This window comes from Macaca nemestrina, chromosome 9 (genome assembly GCF_043159975.1).
Source record: "Macaca nemestrina isolate mMacNem1 chromosome 9, mMacNem.hap1, whole genome shotgun sequence".
Classification (NCBI taxonomy): Eukaryota; Metazoa; Chordata; class Mammalia; order Primates; family Cercopithecidae; genus Macaca; species Macaca nemestrina.
In genome coordinates this window covers 3,598,464-3,622,688 of record NC_092133.1, presented here as the reverse complement: position 1 = coordinate 3,622,688, position 24,225 = coordinate 3,598,464, and the positions used below count along the sequence as shown (strand labels likewise).

The 24,225-nt window shown below is 46.0% G+C and overlaps 1 protein-coding gene across 2 annotated transcripts in view; it reads left to right on the top strand.

Annotated features, from left to right (window-relative positions):
• The first annotated feature begins 7,542 nt into the window (after nt 1-7,542).
• LOC105470768 (glutaredoxin 3) overlaps nt 7,543-24,225 on the top strand; it is a 43,888-nt gene continuing 27,205 nt past the window's right edge. The window contains exons 1-2 of one of the 2 annotated variants that reach the window (XM_071068915.1): nt 7,543-7,701; nt 16,730-16,838. In XM_071068915.1, the coding sequence (XP_070925016.1) occupies nt 7,610-7,701; nt 16,730-16,838 (201 nt within the window). In that variant the 5' untranslated portion in view covers nt 7,543-7,609. The remainder of the gene's footprint in view (nt 7,702-16,729; nt 16,839-24,225) is intronic. The other variant, XM_071068916.1, reaches the window with a different exon arrangement.

Genomic DNA, 24,225 nt, shown 5'->3' with positions numbered 1-24,225 from the left:
TCCCCGCGGGAGGGCGGTGCCAGGGTGGGTGGCAGGGCTGGGGGTGGGGTAGGGGTCAACTTCGGATAATCTGGTCCAGGCGTTCTGCTCTGGGTTGGGTCGACCCGGCTCGCGGGGAGGCTGTTTGTCCCGGGCCTTCCCATCCCGCGCCCAGGCGAGCAGCGTGGGGGGTCGGCGCGGGGCTGCTACCCGGGAGCCTGGGGTTGCAAGTTCTCAGCAGACGTGCGGGTGCTCATTTATGCTTTTTATAGTAGCTGGAGAAGATGTTATCGCAGCTTGAGAACAGAAATTAAAATATGTATCCTTCAGGTGCAAATCTACTGTACTTACAGTTTTACTGTTTCTCTGCAGGGGGGCTCCATTAATCTTGTAAGAGTGAAATTCCTAAGGAAATTAATTCCCTCCAGTTGGGGTTATTCTCAACTGGTCTTTGGGGGCGGAGTAATTGGAATTTAAGAGTCGCTCTTAAAAGAAAGGAAACGTTGGCCATTTTACTCGAATAACAACACTTTTTAATATCAGGCTTTACTCTTTAAAACACCTTCGCCTCTCTCTCCCTGTACTTCTTGGTGTTTCTGGGCTTCCCTTGGTAGGGTTTACAAAGACCCTCATCAGGTGGGACCTCCCCTCCCAGTTTTCCTGAGGCTGACCCCGCATTCCTCTCCACATGGGTTATTTGTGGCCCCCCCACCCCCCTTCTCCCACTGGGCAGGCTGAGGACCACAGGACCACAGGAGGGAATGAGGCATCATGAAAAGTTTGTGGCTAAATCATTTCCTTGCCTGTTTAGGAGCAGTAAATGTTTGTTGTCATTACCCAGCAAAATAATTACACCTCAATTTCTCACTCTCTCTCGCTCGCTCTCTCTCTTTCTCTCTCTCTCACACACACACCCTTTAAAATACAGTCAATTCACAGGCAAGAGGTGAAGTATTTTTTTGCTGCCAGGGAAGTCCAAGAAAGCATCTTCCTCTGGAGTTTCAGGTTTCCCAGGCCCAAGCTTCAGCCCCAGGCCCTTATTCTTCAGGCTATGGGAACCCCACCACCACCACCAAGAAGGAATAGAACATGGCTAAATGGCTAAATGCGGGTGTGGTGGCGCACACCTGTAGTCCCAGCTGCTTGGGAGGCTGAGGCAGAAAAATTGCTTGAACCCAGGAGGTGGAGGTTGCAGTGAGCCGAGATCACGCCACTGCACTCCAGCCTGGGTGACAGAGTGAGACTCCCTCTCGAAAAAAAAAAAAAAAAGAGCATGTCTAAATGATACTTACATACTTATATACAGGGTCGGCAGAATATTAGTGGGCAGGAGGAACCCGTGGGCACATAGCCACAATCAGCCACAGTCCTTGCTTTTCAGCTTTAACGGGGCTTAAGGAAAGGCCATGTCCAGCGTGTTCTGTGCCAGCCCAAGCCAATTTAATAGGGTCATGGCCAGTTTTTCCCTGTGGGCCCTAACGTGGTCATACAGAGAGAGGATGGACTTTCCAGGGCACTGCTTGGGGCAGTAAGTCCTGGCACCGCCCCTCCCTTGCCGTGGGTTGGGCAGTTTCCTTGGCTATACAGTGGGGCGTGGGCAGTGTGGTTCCCACATCATCAGCTTAAGGGGGTGCTGAATGATCAATACGGATGTTTACTTTTGGGGGGTTTTGAATAGCTGAAAAGTGCCATCTACCAGTGGGCACCGGTGTATCCCACAGCTCCCCAAAACCTGGCTCAGCTCAGGGCAGAGCCTAGTAGTCTTGTCCACGTCAGAACATCAGAGCTCCCAGAGCTAGGAGGAGGTCATCTGCTGCCTCTGGGCCTCTTGATATCAACAGTGACAACACGGGCTCAGGAAACAGAACCCCAGAATGAGGCCTCAGCTGTAGCCTCAGAAGCAAAAGTTTTTCTCTGACCTTCTCCTGCCCTCTTGTCCCTGCCCTTCATTCTGCTCTGAGGCTAGCCAGAGAAACTAGAATCCCTCTTCCCTTAGGCATGACATAGAAACCAGAACCCCTTTTCCCCAAATAATTACTCTAACTCCCTGCCCCCCAACACCTGAAAATCCAAAATTCTCTATGCTACCTAATACACTGTATCCTATAGTAAGATCAGCTAAATAAGCTGACCCCACCTTTCCTGTGTAAAAACACAGAACCCAACACCCCAACTTTTCTCTGTAAAAACTGGCCACAGACCAGGCATGGTGGCTCATCCACTTTGGGAGGCCAAGGCAGGTGGATCACTTGAGGTCAGCAGCTCCAGAGCAGCCTGGCCAAGGTGGTAAAACTCCATCTCTACTGAAAATACAAAAAATTAGCCCGGTGTGGTGGCACATGCCTGTAATCACAGCTACTTGGGAAGCTGAGGCAGGAGAATTACTTGAACCTGGGAGGTGGAGGTTGCAGTGAGCCGAGATCATGCCACTGCACCCCAGCCTGGGTGGCAGAGCGAGACCCCATCTCAAAAACAAACAAACAAACACAAAACTGGCCAAAAAGAAATGTTCTGACCTATCTTGCTTGAGTGGAGGTCATAAGACCCCCATTCCAGAGAGGGTCTTGCTCCTTTACCCAGAAGGAAGGAGGCCGCACAGAGGCCAGGAAGAACCTGAACACCAGACAGGCCCTGCCGGGTTTTGGCAGTCAGTTCTTTTTAAAAGATGAAACACAAAGTCACATTTATTAGAGTTGTCCACAGTCAGCAACGGTGACCTTCTTGCTGGTCTTGCCATTTCGGGACCCTCATGCCTTCTTTCTTTTTTTTTTTTTTTTTTTTGAGACGGAGTCTCGCTCTGTCGCCCAGGCTGGAGTGCAGTGGCCGGATCTCAGCTCGCTGCAAGCTCCGCCTCCTGGGTTTACGCCATTCTCCTGCCTCAGCCTCCCGAGTAGCCGGGACTACAGGCGCCCACCACCTCGCCCGGCTAGTTTTTTGTATTTTTTAGTAGAGACGGGGTTTCACCATGTTAGCCAGGATGGTCTCGAACTCCTGACCTCGTGATCCGCCCGTCTCGGCCTCCCAAAGTGCTGGGATTACAGGCTTGAGCCACCGCGCCCGGCCCCTCATGCCTTCTTTCACCTTGCCAAAGACCACAGGCTCGCCATGCAACCACTGAGTCTCGGCAGTGCAGATGCAAAACTGGGAACCGTATGTGTTGGGTCCAGCATTTGCCTTGGACAACATGCCGGGTCCTGTATGCTTCAGGCTACAGTTTTCATCATCAAATTTCTCCCTGTAGATGGACTTGCCACCAGTGCCATTATGGCGTATGAAGCCAGCACCCTAACACATAAACCCTGAAATAATTCTGTGAAAGCAGGAACCCTTGTGACAAAATCCTTTCCCTCCAGTGCTCAGAGCAGGAGACTGTTCTGCCGTCTTTGGAATCTTGTCTGCAAACAGCCTGAAGGGCTGTTTGATGGCCCCAGGGCTTACCATTGATGGCCATGTTGAAGAACATGGTGGGATTCACCATGGCTGGTAGCAGGGGGTTCCTAGGGGGGCGTCAGCATCTGCAAAGCCCTCAGTGAGTTCTGCTAGCGTAAGAGCACACCCATTTTGTCCAATCGTATTTCTACACAACTGTCCATACTTTGTTGAACCTAAGCATAAAAATGGACAGTTTTCCCTGTATCTCTGAGTCCTCACGAGTCACGTGAAACTGTGATCAAATAAATTTGTGTATCTTTTCTCCTATTAATCTGCCTTTTGTCAGTGATTTTCCGCAAACCATCAGAGGGCTAAGGGGAAGATTTCCTGTGGCCCCTACAATAATAAACTACAAATAGGGCAAAAATGGAAGTGTTATCCAGGAGTTTTCATAGCATTTTTCTTTTTAAAGAGTCTGCTCTGCAACTGGTTTGTGCTACTTTCAGCAAATTCCACTTAAAAGAAAAATCAGCGGGCCAGGCGCGGTGGCTCATGCCTGTAATCCCAGCACTTTGGGAGGCGAAGGTGGGCGAATCACAAGGCCAGGAGATCAAGACCCTCCTGGCTAACACGGTGAAACTGTCTCTACTAAAAATACACAAAATTAGCTGGGCGTGGTGGCACGTACCTGTAGTCCCAGCTACTCGGGAGGCTGAGGCAGGAGAATGGCGTGAACCTGGGAGGCGGAGCTTGCAGTGAGCCATGATCGCGCCACTGCACTCCAGCCTGGGCAACGGAGTGAGACTCCATCTCAAAAATAAATAAATCAATAAATAATAATAATAATAAAAAAGAAAAATCAGCCTTTATAAAACAGCCACATTTGAGGGGCGATTACTGCTTTTTTTAAAAAAGGATTCACTATAGCACATTTCCCCTATGCAATACAATTTCATTATTTTTTAAATTTCAAAAGCAGTCCATGCTATTGGAAAACATGCAAATGACACAAAGAATTGTGTAAGCCAAAGTGAAGGGCCTCCCTTTAGCTCTCCTCTGTTTCCGCTCTCTGGAGGCAAGCTCTGAAAATAATTTGGGGAGCATCCTTCTGGAGACCCTTTTATATGCGCCACTCACTGATATAGTTATATGTTTTATTTACATTCAATTCTACTTAAAAATGATAATCACAAGCTGGGCGTGGTGGCTCACGCCTGTAATCCCAGCACTTTGGGAAGCCGAGGTGGGCAGATCACCTGAGATCAGGAGTTCGAGACCAGCCTGACCCACATGGAGAAACCTCATCTTTACTAAAAATACAAAATTAGCCGGGCGTGGTGGCACATCCCTGTAATCCCAGCTACTCTGGAGGCTGAGGGAGGAGAATTGCTTGAACCTGGGAGGCGGAGGTTGCGGTGAGCCGAGATCACGCCATTGCACTCCAGCCTGGGCAATAGGAGCAAAACTCCATCTCAAAAAAAGAAAAGAAAAAAAATGATGACCAGAATGTGTATCTTGTTTTATGACATGGTATCTTTTTCTTTTTTTTGACATGGTGTCTTTTTCCCTCCCATTGCATTCTTTTCATAGTAAACTTTAAAATCTTATTTACATTGTTTTTAACTAAACTTTTATTTTAAAAGAACTGTAGATTCACATGCAGTTGTAAGAAATAATACAGATCCTGTGTACACTTTCTTACAATGACAACACCTTGCAAAACTGTAATATTACAACCAGGATGTTGATATTTTAAACAATCCACTGATCTTTTTCAGATTTTCCCAGTTTTACTTGTACTCGTGCGCGCGTGCGTGTGTGCGTGTTTAGTTTGTTTTTGTTTTTGAGACAGGGTCTCGCTCTGTCGCCCAGGTTAGTGGGCAGTAGCAGTGGCAGGATCATGGCTCACTGCAACCTCCAACTCCCAGGCTCAAGTGATCTTCTCACCTCAGCTTCTTACCTAGCTGGGACCACAAGTGTGAGCCACCATGCCTGGCTCATTTTTTTTTTTTTTTTTTTTTTTGTAGAGACTGAGTTGTCCTGTGTTGCCCTGCTGGTCTCCAACTCCTCAGCTGAAGTCATCTTCCTGCCTGGGGTTTCCAAAGTGTAGGGATTACAGGTGTGAGTCAGAGCGCCCAGCCAAGTTCTAACAATTTTATCATGTTTAGTTTGCGTTCCTACCACCACAGGCAAGATACAAAATGGTTCCTCATCATTCTCCCGTTGCATTTTAAATAACATAATTTACTGTGTTCAATACCATGTATTTCTCCAGGTGAGGTATACATGTGACAGGCTCCAAAAGGCCTCTTTTAATCACCACAGTAGTGCTGCCCAAGAAAACTCAAGGGCCAAGAATGAAAGTTGCCTATGAAATTAGACATTTCTCAGGAGCCAAAGGTAAAAGAGGCCAATTTAAATAATATATTTCAGAAAACCCAATATATCCAAATATCCTCATTTCAACATGTAATCAATATAAAAAGTATGAATGATATGCTACTTTTCTCATACGAAGTCTTTGCAATCCAGTGAGCCCAGTCCTCTGGCAGCTGTTAGCACAGACTGAGCGCCTCCTATGTGTCTGACTCTGATCCAGGCACTGAGACACAGACCAGCTCTTGCCCTTTGAGAACACAGGCCAATGGAGGGGACAAACACAGTTCTAGAACATGAGACAGGCCATGGTAGAAGCAAGCACAGGGGGCCTGGGAACACCTGGCTAGTAGGGAAGGCTCTGTGGGGGCTTGGCCTCAAAGCCCAGGGACAGCAGGGGGACCAGTCAGAGGGAGTCCCAGTGTCTGGGTAGGAGCGATGGTGTTCCCTGAGATGGGAACCAAGAGGAGAGGCACTTTGGAGGGAAGGCCCAGTGTGGTTTGGGGATATCCAATAAAAGATGGCCCCTCCTCAAAGTTAATGGATGCTGGGCTCTGGGGTGCAGGGGAGGGTTCTGGGCTGGCTGTTGAGGTTTCCCTGGAGGTTGATGTCACTGGGGGAGTGGAGATTACTCAGGCCAGAAAGTGTGTGGGAAGCATGGGGTTACAGAGTATGCCACATGGAGAGCCCAAATCAGGGGGATTCCCAAGGGAGAAAGACAAGCCAGGGACCACTTGAGGAGGCCAGGGAGGAGGAATGCAGGGATCTTGGACCCATGCCCCCAACCCAGTGGACCCACCCAGCAGAATCCATTGTTCTGAGGTTACAATGGGTGATGGCTTGGTGGGGCTGCAATGAGTGGTGGCAGGCGCGGAGGCCAGGGGAGGAGGGACATGCTGTGGGCTCCAGGTTCAGGTCTGAATTCAGGACTGAGTTGGAAGCACCGGGTCTGTGTTGAAGTTCAAGATCTACCACTTCTGTTCCCAAACCTCCCAGTTCTTCCTCACCTTTATGCAATTTCATTTTTGATAATTTCAGCTTCCTAAATGTACACATCTGATTTCACTTTCACTCACGTCTCACCCCCACTCCTCCACCGGCCCCTTCTCACTATTGCAGACCCAGGAGACACAGGAAGTGCAAGGAAGGTCTGGAGCCCCAAAAGCCAGGAGCCTAAGGAGTCAAGTGCCCTGACAGCCAGGAACCCTGACACCCAGGAGCCCCTACTATAGCCAGAAACCCTAACACCAGGAGCCCCGACACCCAGTCACCCCGACAGCCAGGAACCCGACAGCCAGAAGCCTCTACCACCAGGAGTCCTGACAGCCAGGAACCCTGACACCCAGGAGCCCCTACAGCCAGGAACCCCGACATCCAGGGGTCCCGACAGCCAGAAGCCACTATAGCCAGGAGCGCCTACAGCCAGGAGCCCCTACAGCCAGGAACCCCGACATCCAGGGGTCCCGACAGCCAGGAACCCCTACAGCCAGGGGCCTGGACGGCCAGAAGCCACTATAGCCAGAAGTCCTTATAGGGCCAGGAGCGCCTACAGCCAGGAGCCACTACAGCCAGGGAGCCCCGACAGCCCTGACAGCCAGGAACCATGACAGCCATGAACTCCGGAAGCCAGGAGGTCCGCAGCGGAGTGCCCAGACCTGGCAGGGTCCGAGCCCCTCAGCGGGATCCAGAGCCACCCAGCGGGATCCAGAGCCACCCAGCGGGATTCAGCGCCCGCGGCCGAGGCCCTTTCTGGGATTTCTCAGGCTCTGTAGCGTCAGCGCAGGCAGGGGCGGGGCTTTCCCTCGCGCAGCCGCTAAGCTCTCCGCGGCCCCGCCTACATCCGGCCGCCGGCACGCGATTGCTTCTGTCTGGCGGCGGCAGCATGGCGGCGGGGGCGGCTGAGGCAGCTGTAGCGGCGCTGGAGGAGGTCGGCTCAGCCGGGCAGTTTGAGGAGCTGCTGCGCCTCAAAGCCAAGTAAGCGAGGCGGCGAGTGGCAGGAGTGAGGAGCCGGCGGGAGAGGCCGCGAGACCGGGCCGGGAGTGGCCGCGAGACCGGGCCGGTGTGGGGCGGCGGGTGGCCCAGCCCGGCTCCTTGGCGCCCGGCTCGCTTCGGCCTCGGGGGACCGGGCCCGGCGCCACCCGTGGATTCCCCCGAGCCTCCGGCGCTGACTGGCCCGAACCGCGGGCTCCCCGCCCCGGAACAGCGAGCAGGGCTCGAGGCTTTTCTCGCAGCCCCGGCCCCGGCCCTCGCTCCGACCCCGACGGCTGTCCAAGCCCGGGGGACGCGACCTTCCCGTCCTCTGGCCTGGGCGGCCCCGCAGCGGGACGGAGGCGGTGACTCAGCCTTGCCGCAGCGGCGGGGCGGGGGACGGGGCGGTGCCGAGACCCCGGCCCACCGCGCCACGGAGCGGGGACCCATGGCTGCGGGCTCCACCTTTCCTGTGCCCGCCGGGAGGGAGCTGCAGACCCGTCGTCGGCCCATTCCTCTTCAGCCTCCCTTCAGGAACGCCCCTGTCGCAGGAAGAGCGGCTGGGGAAGGCCCCGCTGCATTAGCTAGGCCTGGCTGCCTTTTGAAGTCAGCCTTTAAAGTTTGTTGGTCAGCAGGTAGCCTCAGTCTTCAGACCGAACCTGTTGCCGGAGACAGAGGTTTCCTGTTGCATGAACTGGTGTGGTGAGAGAGAGTCTGTTCAGATTTGGCGCCGGTGGCAAGTCTTCCATCCCGGGAAGACAAAAGGAGATCCATAGGAATGCATAGAAAACGTTTTCTGGGTGGACTAGAAGCTCTGAACTGCAAGCATGCTTACGAGTAAATGCTTACTGGCGTGCGTGTTTGCGGGGAAAGGTCTGCGCGTGGACTCCCCGTGGTAATACCACCTCACATTGTAGACTACTCCAAAGACTGAGTTGTTCTCTTAGTTGTATTAATAGCGGTTGCTACGGGAGCTCTTTTGTCGGATTGCCTGGGAGCCAGTCCCACCGCAGCCACTCACTAGCCGTGTAACCCCTGGGCACATTTCATACCCAAGCCTCAGTTTCCCAACGATGAAATAGATCAGCACCTATTAGTACCTCAGGGTTGTTGTGAGGGTTAAATGAGATGACGTATGTAAAATACAATTAATACAATGCCTAGGATGCAGGAAACACTCAGTAGATGTTGGCCCTTAGGTAGGAAGCAGAGTGGTTCATGGAATTCACAGGCAAAATATACTTTGTTTTGTTTTGTTTTTGAGACAGGGTCTGGCTCAGTCACCTAGGCTGCAGTGTAGGGGAGTGATCACGCCTCCCTGCAGCCTCCGCCTCCCAGGCTCAAGTGATCCACCCACCTCATCCTCGCATCTTAGCCTCTGGAGTAGCTGGGACCACAGGTGCTCACCACCACGCCCGGCTAATTTTTATATTTTTTTTGTAGAAACGAGGTCTCTCCGCGTTGCCCAGCCTTGTCTCGACCTTCTGGACTCAAGCGATCTATCCTCCTCAGCCTACTAAAGGGTTGGGATTACAGGTGTGAGCTACCACATCTGGCCAAAAATGCTTATTGATCCAGATTTTGTTTTGTTTTGTTTTCAAAACAGGCTGTTGCTCTGTTGCCCAGGCTGAGTGCAGTGGCGTGATCTCGGCTCACTGCAGCCTCTACCTCCTGGGTTCAGGCGATCCTCCCACCACAGCCTCCTGAGTAGCTGGGACTACACGTGCGGTCTACCACGCTGGGCTAATTTGTGTATTTTTCGTAGAGACAGGGTTTCTTTTTTTTTTTTTTTTGAGACGGAGTCTTGCTCTGTCACCCAGGCTGGAGTGCAGTGGCCGGATCTCAGCTCACTGCAAGCTCCGCCTCCCGGGTTTACGCCATTCTCCTGCCTCAGCCTCCCGAGTAGCTGGGACTACAGGCGCCCGCCACCTAGCCCGGCTAAGTTTTTTTTTTTTTTGTATTTTTAGTAGAGACGGGGTTTCACTGTGTTAGCCAGGATGGTCTCGATCTCCCGACCTCGTGATCCGCCCGTCTCGGCCTCCCAAAGTGCTGGGATTACAGGCTTGAGCCACCGCGCCCGGCGAGACAGGGTTTCTTCATGTTGCCCAGGCTGGTCTCTGGAACTCCTGAGCTCAAGTGATTCACCTGCCTCGGCCTTGTAAAGTATTGGGATTACAGGCTTGAGCCCCCGTGACCAGCACTGTTGATCTAAATGGAGTGAAATTTTGCTGACTGAATTTGAATTAGAGGCAAGTAGTATACTCTGATTTTGCAATGGAGAGTGCAGGTGAGATGGGGTGTTGCCTTTGGAAAGGGGGAGGGGTGAGAGTTACTGACTAATGGTTAGAAATACTTTATGGGGGTGATGAAATAACACAGCTCTTTAGGCATTTCAGGTTTACCTGGGAAATTGTTAAGGAAAAAAAGCAGGGGTTGTCGGGGGGACATGTGACATTTACTCACTGATGGAAGCTGGGCTCTGACTCATCCAGTACAGATCAGCACAATCACGGGAGTCACCAGAAGTGACCTCTTGAAATGAGCAGGTGGTCTTGTGTGGACCTGCCCTAAGTAAACGTTTTGAATTTACCATCACCTGAAAAGACTGTTTTGTCTATGTGTTTTATATGTTTGTTTTAAATGCTTCATGTTTTAAAAAGTCCTTAAACTATCAAAATGGATAAAAGTTTTTTTTTTTTTTTTTTGAGACAGTCTCTCTCTGTTGCCCAGGCTGGAGTGGAGTGCAGTGGCACAATCTTGGCTCACTGCAACCTCCGCCTCATGGGTTCAAACGATTCTCATGCCTCAGCCTTCCAAGTAGCTGGGATTACAGGTACTCACCACCACTCCTGGCTACTTTTTGCATTTTTAGTAGAGATGAGTTTCACCATGTTGGCCAGGCTGGTCTTGAACTGCTGACCTCGCGTGATCTGCCCGCTTTGGCCTCCCAGCGTGCTGGGATTGCAGGCATGAGCCACCGCGCCTGGCCAAAATAGATAAAAGTTTAAATGTGAATACCATTTGGATGTATCCTTGCCACTGGTCTGTACTTGAAATGACCCAGGAAACAATGTACACTTTCCTTAGTGACTATTTTAAACGGACACACGAGAAACGATGTGTGGCATCTGGGGAAGGAGCAAATTTCTGCAGCTTTTTTGGTGAAGATGGAGACATTTAAGAATATTGTGGGCCGGGCGTGGTGGCTCAAGCCTGTAATCCCAGCACTTTGGGAGGCCGAGACGGGCAAATCACGAGGTCAGGAGATCGAGACCATCCTGGCTAACACGGTGAAACCCCGTCTCTACTAAAAAATACCAAAAAAAAAAAAAAAACTAGCCGGGCGAGGTGGCGGGCGCCTGTAGTCCCAGCTACTCGGGAGGCTGAGGCAGGAGAATGGCATAAACCCGGGAGGCGGAACTTGCAGTGAGCTGAGATCCGGCCACTGCACTCCAGCCCGGGCGACAGAGCGAGACTCCGTCTCAAAAAAAAAAAAAAAAAAAAGAGAATATTGTGGTGGCTCACACCAGCAATCCCAGCACTTTGGAAGGATGACTTGAGGCCAGGAGTTTGAGACTAGCTTGGACAACATAGTGAGAACCCATCTCTACAAAAAATAAAAAAAGTAGCCAGGCATGGTGATGCATACCTGTAGTCCCCAGCTACTCAGGAGGCTGAGGTGGGAGGATTGTTTGAGCCCAGGAGTTCCAGGCTGCGGTGAGCTGTGATCCTGCCACTATACTCCAGCCTGGGTGACAGAGTGAGACCCTGTCTCAAAAAACAAACAAAAAGTGCCCGAATTTTAGTACTTGTGTTGATGTAATAATTTTAAATCTACTTTCCAAATCATTGCTTCTCCAATTTTAAAATTTGACATGAATTGAAATTTTTTTCTTTTAAGTAATTGAATCAGATATTTACATGAGTTGCTGAAATCTCAGCTGGTCTGTACAATGGGGTTATTAATATCCATTTGCAGAGTAAGCAGGTTTAGTATATGATATGTTTAATAAGCAGTAGCTGGTATTATCTGCAGATGAATGTAGTAGCAGAATACTATAATAATTGAAAAACAACTATTTGCTGATGAAGAGCTGACGTTTATTACATTGTCTAAAATTACATTAGTCAGGATTTGAATGTGGTTTTTGTCTGATGTTTTTCTCCAACAGTGCACCAGGCATACGGGGCTATCCATTAAGATGGAAAGAATACTGTAACATATAATCCAAAAGGGGATAACGTTTATATTTGTTTCAGATATAGTATGTCCTTATAATACTGGACATTATGTGCTTAATTGAGAAATGGAAGTTAAGCATTAAATAGGAGAATATTGTGGATAATTTCAACTAACAATATCATGTTTTAATGTTTTCAAATGTTTTATATTTTTGTTTCATCTTCTCAACATCCCAGAGTGTTGGTTATTGCTATTTTACAGATGTGGAAGTTAAATTACTCTTCAAAGTCATGTTAGTAATAATGAAACTGAAATGAATTCTGTTTCTATAGCATACTCTCTTTTTTTCTTTTTTACTTATTTGGGCTCATACTGTTATAAAGTTTGGTAACCTACTTTAATTTTTGAAAAATGTAGTTATATTAGTATTACTGTGGCATTGAAAGTTCTTTGAAAATTTGATTTGTAATGGCTTTATAATATTTTCTTATGACCATTTAAAAACTATTATTGAGCATCAGATTTTTCTGATTTGCTACATAAAATAGTGGGAAAATATCCACATACAGAAAATCTTTTTCTCTTAATTACTCCTTAGGATTGATACTCATGTGTGAGAAATTTCTGAAAGGTCCCAATTTAATTTTTACCGTTAGGACATGAAAGTACTTCTCGTCGTCCTTTTTATCATTGAATATTATGATTTAAACAGTCCTTTTGTTGGCTGGGCATGGTGGCTCATGCCTGTAATCCCAGTGCTTTGAGAGGTGAATGCAGCTGGATTGATTGCTTGAGCTCAGGAGTTTGAGGCCAGCCTGGGCATTGGCGAAACCCCAACTTTACAAAGAACAAAATATGGCTGTAGTCTGGGAGGCGGAAGTGGGAGGATCACCCGAGCCCAGAAAGTCAAGGTTACACTTGCCTTGCACTCCAGGCAGTAAAGTAAGACCCTGTCTCAAAAAAAGAGAAAAAAAAATTTTTTTTGGTCAATTTGGTGAAAAATGGTATCCCAGCTTTATAAAGAAGTTGAAGTGTTACATACAGTAACAAAATGCACAGATCTTAATCATCAGATGTGATGAATTTTCACAATTGTATACATACCAATAACCACCATTCACAGGAAGAATGTAGAACCCAGGAAGTTTTCTATCCCCTTTACCCAAACGACTGATTTCTTACTGTCACCGTAGATGAGTTTTCCCTGCTCTTGGACTTTGTGTGAGTGGAATCATACAGTTCTTTGTCTGTGGCATCTTTTGCTCACATATTTTTGAGCTTCATCCATGTCATTGCCTGTGTTTGTAGTTGGTTCCTTTTTATTGCTAAGTTACATTCCGTTGTATGAATGTCTGTCACTTTCCCCCATTGGCGGGCATCTGGCTAATTTCCAGTTTTGAGTTACTATGTATAGGGCTGCCGTGAGCATTCTTGCTTGAGGCCTCTGAACCTCTGTTTTGTTCTCACCATCCTTAGGCAATGGAGCCTCCCTGGATCCTCTTCATTGCTGGAGGCTATGGTGGGCAGAGGCTTCTGAGGGAGGGTTTTGAGGGGTCAGGCCTGTGTTCTAGTTTTAGGGGCCAGAATTCAGTTCCAGGGCCCCAGACAACTGCAAGGAAAAGACTGAAAAATGTAATCTAGCTGAATGCACAGGAGGAAAATGAAACAGTGCTTGATTGAAACAGCACAGTCTTTGCCTTGGACCTGAGGCGCCACCTACTTAACCATTGAAGTTGCTGAGTTGTGCTGGATGCAAATTAACAGCCAGTGATTGGGGGCTCCTAGAATGTGTCCTTCCCTGCCTTAGGTGGGTCTTTATTTGGAGCATCCTGCTTTCCTTTTGTGTGCCTGTGGACACTCTCCCTTCCTCAGTCCTACCAGTGGTCTCTGCTCTCTATTTTCCTACGTTTCGACAAATGACCTTGCTTCCCACCTGAGAGAAAACAGGACTTCAGGTAGTATCTCCCCGAGCCCTCCTTCCACTCTTACCTATCCCAACACTTACCATTTATTTGTAGCCTTACCCATTCTTAATTCCTTGGCTCCTGACTCAGAGGAGACTGCCTCCTTCTTCTGCAAGGTAAGCTCTTCTCTGCTCTGGATTTCCCCTCTCCTGCCTCTTCTGAGTCCTTGCATCCTCAGCTATCTTGTGTCTACAGCCTTTCCCTCTCCATTTGCACTATCCCCTGGTAAAGTAAACATATGAAGATTTTCTTGTATTAAAAAAGCCCATTCCTTGATTTTGTCTTTCCCTCTGCCTGTACAGATCTCTTAGAGTATATCTCTCCTTCCTCATCTTCACTTCAGTCCTCAGTGGACTGCAGTCTGACCTGTGCTTCTGCTATTCTATTGAAGTTACTCTGTTAGTTGCCCTTTCCCACTGCATTGGATGATTGTCACTCCCTCTTGACACTCTTCTGTTGACTTCTTTGAGACCCTTTAGTCTTCCAGTACCGCCTAGGATCCCTTCTCTGCTTCACTACATGAATTCCTTCTCCTCCATCTGTCGTAACTGAATGTTGCTAAGCCCCCTGAGGCGCTGACCTCGGGTCTCTTCTGTGTCCCTCTGTATCCCTTTGCAGTTTGGTGCCGGCACTGTTCCTTTCTTGATTCCCAAATCTGTATATCAAGTGCAGACTTCTTCCCTGAGGTCTAGACATCATGCTAACAGCCCATTAAACTTCCTTTCCTCAGGTTGGCAGCTTCTGCACTATGATTTGAGGCATAGTTTCGCCACTAGCCGTCAGTCTCTAAGCCAGAACTTGGAGTCAGCTGTAGACCGCCTCATCTGTCACCAAATCCTGTCCTTTCTACCTTCGAAATCCTCATGCTGCTCTTTGCTTCTGCTTTCCTGACACTTTATTGTAGGCTTATTCTCTTCTCACTGGTGTTATTTGATTGGTTTTTACAGTTTGTTATTCCTTTCTTTACCCATAGGTTAGTTGTCCTTGTTTCTTTTTGCCATAGAACATATTTCTGTTCGTGATTTTTCAGTTTTTTTTTGGGAGGTGGTATTATATTTGAACAGAATTCCATAAAACTGAAGGATTTTTCAGTTGGATATGACCATAGATATCTTTGCCAAGATAATTTTGTATGAAAGCTAACTAAAGTAGATACTGAGTTATTAATCTATTCTGTGTGTTCATACTACAAATGTTTAGAAATTTATTATTATTATTTTTTTAATGGGTCTTACTCTGTTGCCCACAGTGGAGTGTAGTGGTACGATCATAGCTCATTGCAACCTCGACCCCCTGGGCTCAAGTGATCCTTCCACCTTAGCCTCCCAAAATGCTGATTACAGGCATGAGCCACCTTGCCTGGCCTATAAAAATCCCTTTTTTTTTTTTTTTTTGAGACAGAGTCTTGCTCTGCTGCCCAGGCTGCAGTGCAGTGGTGTGATCTCAGCTCACTGCAACCTCTTGCCTCCCGGGTTCAAACAGTTCTTCTGCCTCAGCCTTCTGAGTAGCTGGGATTACAGGCATACATCAACACACCTGGCTAATTTTTTGTATTTTTAGTAGAGATGGGGTTTCACCATGTTAGCCAGGCTGGGCTTGAACTGCTGACCTCAAGTGATCTGCCTGCCTCGGCTTCCCAAAGTGCTGGGATTACAGGTGTGAGCCACTGTGCCAGGCCTGGAAAAATCTTTTGTAGCATAATATTAAAAAGTATAAAAGAATGTCTTTGTGAAAGCAGTTCTATTCTTTTCCTCGTTTTCCACTGGCATGCCTTCATTTTCAACACTTACTATTGTTTCTATGGCCACGGTTATGTCTCTTCATCACTATACCACATTTAAAAAGTAAATAATGATATTACTAGTAATAATGTGTCTACAACCATTTTTCACAAACATCGTGCCATTAATACGGAAATTCAGTTTCCACTTTGCCCAGGGGTCTGAAAATATAGTTGATTTACCTGGCTTTTTTTTTAGTTTTGTTTACTTTAAGTTCTGGGATACATGTGCAGAACATGCAGGTTTCTTACATAGGTATACATGTTCCATGGTGGTTTGCTGCACCTGTCAACCCATCATCTAGGTTTTAAACCCTGTATACATTAGGTGTTTGTCCTAATGCTTTCCCTCCCCTTGGCCCCTACCCCCTGACAGGCCCCGGTGTGTGATATTCCCCTCCCTGTATCCATATGGTCTCATTGTTCACCTCTCACTTATGAGTGAGAACATGCAGCATTTGTTTTTCTATTCCTGTGTTAGTTTGCTGAGAATGGTGGCTTCCAGCTTCATCCATGTCCCTGCAAAGGACATGAACTCATTCCTTTTTATGACTGCATAGTATTCCATAGTATATATGTGCCACATTTTCTTTATCCAGTCTATCATTGATGGGCATTTGGGTTGGTTCCAAGTCTTTGATATTGTAAATAGTGCTGCAATAAACATGTGTGCATGTGTCTTTATAGTAGAATGATTTATAATCTTTAGGGTATATACCCAGTAATGGGATTGCTGGGTCAGATGGTATTTCTGGTTCTAGATCCTTGAGGAGTTGCTACACTGTCTTCCACAATGGTTGAACTGATTTACACTCCCAACAACAGTGATTTACATGACTTTTAATTGATGTGGATGAATATTCAGATCTACTTCAAATGGGCTTGACTCAAAATGCCATTGACTTGAAAATTTATCTGAAAGTCTCAAGACTTTGCAGAGTGCTTTTACATCCCAGTGTTGTATACAACAAAATTCTAGCAATATGAAAAACTTTAGGCAGTTCTTTTAAAGTTTTTTTTTTCTTTTTGGTAATTTAATCTATATCAGTATTTGTTTATTTCCAAAATTGTTATAATTTTAAATCAATGCATTTAATTGATTTACAGATCCCTCCTTGTGGTCCATTTCTGGGCACCATGGGCTCCACAGTGTGCACAGATGAACGAAGTTATGGCAGAGTTAGCTAAAGAACACCCTCAAGTTTCATTTGTGAAGGTATTTATATTTCAATGTCATGTCTTTTATGAATTTAATTCTGATTTTTTTTTTTTTTTTTTTTTTTTGAGACGGAGTCTTGCTCTGTCGCCGGGCTGGAGTGCAGTGGCCGGACCTCAGCTCACTGCAAGCTCCGCCTCCCGGGTTCCCGCCATTCTCCTGCCTCAGCCTCCCGAGTAGCTGGGACCACAGGCGCCCGCCACCTCGCCCGGCTAGTTTTTTGTATTTTTAGTAGAGACGGGGTTTCACCGTATTAGCCAGGATGGTCTCGATCTCCTGACCTCGTGATCCGCCCGTCTCGGCCTCCCAAAGTGCTGGGATTACAGGCTTGAGCCACCGCGCCCGGCCTAATTCTGATTTATGGGTTAGATTAGGGCTGGGCGTGGTAGCTCACGCCTGTAATCCCAGCACTTTAGGAGGCTGAGGCGGGAATATCATCTGAGTTCAGGAGTTTAAGACCAGCCCAGCCAACATAGTGAAACCCTGTCTCTACTAAAATACAAAAATTAGCTGGGCGTGGTGGGGGGACGGTGCCTGTAATCCCAGCTGTGTGGGAGGCTAAGGCAGGAGACCCTTTTGAACCTGGGAGGCAGAGGTTGCAGTGAGCGAGATTGCGCCACTGCACTCTAGCCTGGGTGACAGAGCGAGATACTGTCTCTGAAAAATACATAAATAAAATAAAAGATCAGATTTTATTAACTAATATAAAGATGGAGTAGTGTGGAATTCCAAATATCTGTGATTGATGTGGGATCTGTTATTTTTGCACATTATTCTTAAAAATCTTAAAATAATTTTGCTTTTCTTTTTTTTCTTTCTTTTTTTTTTTTCGAGACGAGTCTTGCTCTGTCGCCCAGGCTGGGGTGCAGTGGTGCGATCTCGGCTTACTGCATCCTCTGCCTCCCTGGTTTAAGCGATTCTCCTGCCTCAGCCTCCTGAGTAGCTGGGATTGCAGGCACCCACCACCACACCCAGCTAATCTTTTGTATTTTTGGTGGACTGGGTTTCACCATCTTAGCCAGGATGGTCTCGGTCTCCTGACCTCGTGATCTGCCTGCCTCGGCCTCCCAAAGTACTATGATTACAGGTGTGAGCCACCACGCCCGGCCAAATGTACACTTTTCCTCGATCATCCTCGGGTGTGGGGCATGACTATCAAACATCAAGGTGGCTGTGGGCTGGAGTTTTGGAGAGCACAGGCAGACGAGTTAGTTCCCTGTGGGTAACTGTGGTTTTAAGACATTTAAAATAGTAACACAAATTATGTCATTGAAAAGCTAGGTGTGCTGTGGAAAATAGTTCAGGAAAGGGTATGTAAATGCTGCTAGGGACCAGGGAACAGGAAGTTGCTATCTTGGTTTAAATGAAGGCAGACAGACCTATGGGAGAAGGTGAAAGTCTTTCTAACCTGTTCAGAATGCGGAGGAAGAGGGAAGCCAGTCAGTCTCTTCCTTGCCTCTTTTGTTTTTCACTCTGGTTTGTGTGCTCCTCCATTCCTGCTTCTCTCTTGAGTGGATAAGTACTAGGAAAGCCATAGTTGTGACTGTGGATTAACTCAATTGGTTTAGCACATTGAAAATACTATTTAGGACTTAGTACTGGTTTAGGCAACAGGGCCAAAATATGTGTTGAAAGTCTTAGAAATGAATTATCAGGAGGGAGGTGCACCTTGTATTCCAAAGCCTGAATCCTTAAGATTTAAAAAAAAAAAAAAGAAAAACCAGAGTCTTATTTTTTAAAACAAGAATCTGTGAGTTCAGAGTACATGTTATCCAGTATACTCATATATGGGGTTAAAAATAACATCAACTGTATTGGTCTTATGTCTCTTTTTATGTAAACTGAAAACAGAATTCTGACAGGATAATTCATTCGTGTAGTAGGTGATAAAATTTTCAGGCAGCTTCTGTAGCAATAAGTTTGCTTTGAATAGGTATTGTACTGAGATGGCTCAAAATACTGAACAGTATAGAAAGGTGTCCATTGAGAAGGCTCACCCCATTCCTCCGTTGTCACCCTTGTGTCCCACCACATAAGTAACTGCTTGTATTAATTTTGTATGAATCCTTCTAGTGTTTCTTTATGCAAATAGGGCAGATGTGAATATAGTGATTAGGTTTTTAAAATTTAAGGGCTTATTTAAAATTCCAATGAAATGTATAATGTAACTTTAGAGTGTAACCCTAAAATGTCCAATATAAATAATAGAAGGAGGGCATTAAAACTGCATGTTTGGTCAGTGATAAAAGATAATGATTACAAGTGAAATGAATGATTAAACATTTCAATCATAAGATTAATCGAGATGATGGTAATTGTTCTAAGTCTGCTTTTATGTGTATCATGTTACTGGTTTAGGTAACACATTGTTCTTAGCTGCTATCTGAATGATTTATTTAAAGTGACTATAGAATTACTTCTCACATTGGTACCAGACTTGGCAGTGAGATTTTAAGTTGTTCAAGTGCTTAAGTATCTCTGTGAGCCAAAGGTTGGAGGAGCCCTCAGCGATTTTGGGTTGTGGGGGATACCTGAGCCTGACTGCACCTGCCACTCATGAGGATGATGACAGCGTAAGATTGGTCATTCTTCCAGGAGTCATCACTTTCTGGAAATTCACTCTATAACATAGTTTTCTTTCATTAGCCATCATTAGGGGCAAAGGTAATTTGCATGGCATTTATAAGGTAGCTAATTAAAAGGTACTTGCTGAACAATAGTAAGTAAAAGAGAAGTAGAATGAGATATCATTGGTCTTTCCCAGTAAGAGAGGCATGCAGGCTGGGCGCCGTGGCTCACACCTGTAATCCCAACACCTCTTGAGGCTGAGGTGGGAGTATTGCTTGTGGCCAGGAGTTCAAAACCAGCCTGATGCACATAGCAAAACCATCTCTACACAAGAAAAACTAAAAAAGTTAGCTGTGCATGTTGGCGTGCACCTGTAGTCCCAGTTACTCGGGAGGATAAGGCAGAGGATTCCTTGAGCCCAGGAGGTCTCAAGGCAGTCACACCACTGGGTGACATAGGGTGAGACCGTGTCTGAAAAAAAAGGAATGTAGTTCATTTTAAAACTGCTTTCTTTTTGTTAATGAGAGTTTTTGGAAAGTTCTAGAGTATGAACTAATGTTCTTCTACTTTATCTTGTGTCTATTTGATTTCTTAGTCTTTTTTTTTTGGAGACAAGGTCTCACCGTTATTACCCAGGCTGTAGTTCAGTGGTGTAATCTTGGCTCACTGCAGCCTCTACCTTCCAGGCTCAAGCAATTTCCCCACCTTAGCCTCCCGAATAGCTGGTACTGCAGGTGTGCACCACCCTGCCCAGCTAATTTTTGTATTTTGCTTGTTGCTTAGGCTGGTCTTGAACTCATGGACTCAAGCAGACTGCCTACCTTGGCCTCCCAAAGTGCTCGGAGTACAGATGTGAGCCACTTTGCCCTTCAGTCTTTTTTTTTTTTTTAATGATAAAATAATTTGGCATTTTTGGCTTGTAAAGGGATCAGTTCTTTTTTGTGACTGGGATTTATAAAATCATTTAAATAAGTGATCATAAACTAGATATTTTTAAACAGGTTGTAAACTTTTGTGACTATCAATAATTTCTTATTTTGTAGGAGCTGGTAAAATAGAGTTAGAAGAGTTAGTCACCCATTTTTGGTCAGAGTAGTTAGTTTGTGCTCATTGGAATTGAATGCTGAAGGACAAGGTTTTCATATTTATTGCGTCCGAATCCCTCATTCTCTATATTGATGGTATGGTCGTAAAGTGTATTTGGGGTGGGGCACAGTGGTTCACACGTGTAATCCCGGCACTTTTGGAGGCTTCTTTGGAAGGTGTGAGTGGGAGGATTGTTCAAGGACATGAGTTTGAGACCAGCCTGACAACATAGCGAGACTTCATCTCTGCAGAATAAAAATTTAAAAAACTAACTGTGTACACCTGTTGCCCCAGCTACTTGGGAGGCTGGGGTGGGAGGATTGCTTAAGACTAGGAGTTAGAGGCTGCAGTGAGCTCTGATTGTGCCACTACACTCCAGCTTGGGTGACAGAGTGAGACCTTGTCTCTTAAAAAAAAAATTAAAAGTGCATCTGTACTCCTTTTGGGTGCTGTGTTTATAATGGGTGGTGTTCCATTTACCTGAGTCACTGACATGTATAGTGGGCTCTTCTGGGCTCCATCCTGAGGCTGTCACACCTCCAGTGGCACGGAAGAGATGATGTGGTATTTCTATCACTAAAAGGAGTTCAAGACCAGCTTGAGTAACATGGTGAAACCCTGTCTCTACTAAAAATACAAAATTTAGCTAGGTGTGGTGGCGTACGCCTGTCATCCCAGCTATTTAGGAGGCCGAGGCAGGAGAATCACTTCAACCCAGCAGGCGGAGCTTGCAGTGACCGGAGATCGCGCTACTGCACTACAGCCTGTGCGACAGAGCGAGACTTCGTCTCAAAACAGAACAAAAAAGTCTTAGAGAAACCTTACGTTTATTCAGAATAAAATGAAATACTTAAAATATCTTAATGCCTTTTATTTTCAAATTACATTGTCAGTACCTTCTCTCATACTGATCCTTGTTTGTGTCTTTACCTAAAATAGGAGTACACCTTTGTCATTTAATTAATTGTTTGATAGAATCTTCCAAAATATGGTATCTGGCAGAGGGGATGGGAGAGAGGAAGAATAGCACAAGGCTTTGTTGGGTGCCTGCTGCTGGTTGTATTTGAGATCCAAATGAGCTATTTTGTATGAAAGTTTAGCTATTTTTTCCTGTAGCTTTTTGTTTGTCTCTGAACTTAGTCTGTGCCATGGGTTGCTTGGATCAGGAAATGCCCTACGTTTTTGTCTGTATTGTCATTCGATTCCTCTTTTCATTGTCTCCTTGACTAGATGTGAGATACTTGAGATGGGGACCTTTACCTTACCAGGTTTTCATTAGTAAAAAAATAATAATAATAATAGGGCTGGGCATGGTGGCTCACGCCTTTAATCCCAGCACTTTGGGAGGCTGAGGCGGGCGGATCACGAGGTCAGGAGATTGGGACCATCCTGGCTAACATGGTGAAACCCCGTGTCTACTAAAAATACAAAAAAAACCCCAGCCAGGTGTGGTGGCACGTGCCTCTATTCCCAGCTACTCGGGAGGCTGAGGCAGGAGAATCGCTTGAACCCGGGAGGCAGAGGTTGCAGTGAGCTGAGACCACATCACTGCATTCCAGCCTGGGCAACAGAGCAAGACTCCGTCTCAAAAAAAAAGAAAAAAATGACTTTCCTTTGTTGGGGTGGCTCCTGCTTTCCATGCAAGCCTTCCTGATCCCACTTCCAGCTTAGTACTCTCATCCTGCTAGGCTGTGGTATACTCATTTTACCATATCATGTGCTTCAGCGCAAACATTCTCAAAGTCAGACTTACCACCTGGCTGGTTGGTGAGATTTTATACTATTGTATTTTATTTGACATTAATTTTGTTTGTATAGTAGCTGCTGTACTTGCGTTTTATGTTGACTGTAATTTAAAATATACGATCAAGGTTATGGAGGAGTTATGTATTTAAATGTATTTTTGCTTCTTAAAAAACAGGAATCTTTAAAGTTTATTCTTATTTTGAAAGTGCGACTGTCTTAAAGATACAGGTTGCATTGTTGAATTTCTAAAGGTCTGTACAATCATAAATGTAAGTGTAGTTTATGTTTAATATCTGAGTGTATAATTATTTTGTGTAAACAGATAGTGTTGGGCAATCTTCTGAAGGATACCAACTAACTGTATAACCAGGTGCACGCTAACTAGTGGACTTAAACATTTTCAGTGTAAGAGAATGTTGGCCAATTTATTTGGCATCTTAAGAGAGCATATGTTGGATTTCATTCTACAGGAAGGAACTCTAAAATTGCTTCTCAGATAATTCTGGTAGAATTGTTAAATCTTAAAAAGACTGTAGGTTTTTATCTGTGCTATCATGGTAATTTAAAAAACCCACAATTAACATGGTTTTATTAGCTGTTTCTGGGCTAAGTTTGGTGAAAGTCTTTAAAGAAGTTATCAAAACTTTTTTTTTTTAAATTATTATTATACTTTAAGTTCTAGGGTACAGGTGCACAACATGCAGGTTTGTTACATAGGTATACATGTGCCATGTTGGTTTGCTGCACCCATCAACTCATCATTTACATTAGGTATTTCTCAATGCTATCCCTCCCTCAGCTCCCCACCCTCAGCAGGGCCCTGGTGTGTGATGTTCCCCTCCCTGTGTCCATGTGTTCTCATTGTTCAGCTCCCACTTATGAGTGAGAACATGCGGTGTTTGATTTTCTGTCCTTGTGATTGTTTGCTGAAAATGATGGTTTCCAGCTTCATCCATGTCCCTGTAAGGACATGAACTCATCCTTTTTTAGGGCTGCCTAGTATTCCATGGTGTATATATATGTGCCACATTTTCTTTATCCAGTTTGTTATTGTTGGTTTAAAGTCTGTTTTATCAGAGACCAGGATTGCAGTCTCTGCTTTTTTTGCTTTCCATTTGCTTGGTAGGTCTTCCTCCATCCCTTTATTTTGAGCCTGTGTTTGTCTTTGCATGTGAGATGGGTCTCCTGAATACAGCACACTGATGGGTCTTGACTCTTTGTCCAATTTGCCAGGCTGTGTCTTTTAGTCTTTTAATTGGGGCATTTAGCCCACTTACATTTAAGTAATTTTGTTATGTGTGAATTTTTTTTTTTTTTTTTTGAGTTGGAGTCTCACTGTTGCCCAGGCTGGAGTGCAGTGATGCGATCTTGGCTCACTGCAACCTCCGCCTTCTAGGTTCAAGAGGTTCTTCTGCCTCAGTCTCCTGGGTAGCTGGGATTACAGGCACCCGCCACCATGCCCAGCTAATTTTTGTATTTTTAGTAGAGACAGGGTTTCACCATGTTGGCCAGTCTGGTCTCGAACTCCTGACCTCAAATTATCCACCTGCCTTGGCCTCCCAAAAGTGCTGGGATTACAGGTATGAGCCACCATGCCCAGCCTGTATGTGTGAATTTGATTCTGTCATTATGATGCTAGCTGGTAATTTTGCCTGTTCATTAATGCAGTTTCTTCATAGTGTCAATGGTCTTTTACCATTTGGCCTGTTTTTGCAGTGGCTGGTACGGGTTGTTCCTTTCCATGTTTAGTACTTCCTTCAGGAGCTCTTGTAAGGCAGGCCTGGTGGTGACAAAATCTCTCAGCATTTGCTTGTCTTTAAATGATTTTATTTCCCCTTCACTTATGAAGCTTAGTTTGCCTGGATATGAAATTCTGGGTTGAAAATTCTTTAAGAATGTTGAATATCGGCCCCCACTCACTTTTGGCTTGTAGGATTTCTGCGGATAGATCCACTGTTAGTCTGATGGGCTTCCCTTTGTGGGTAAC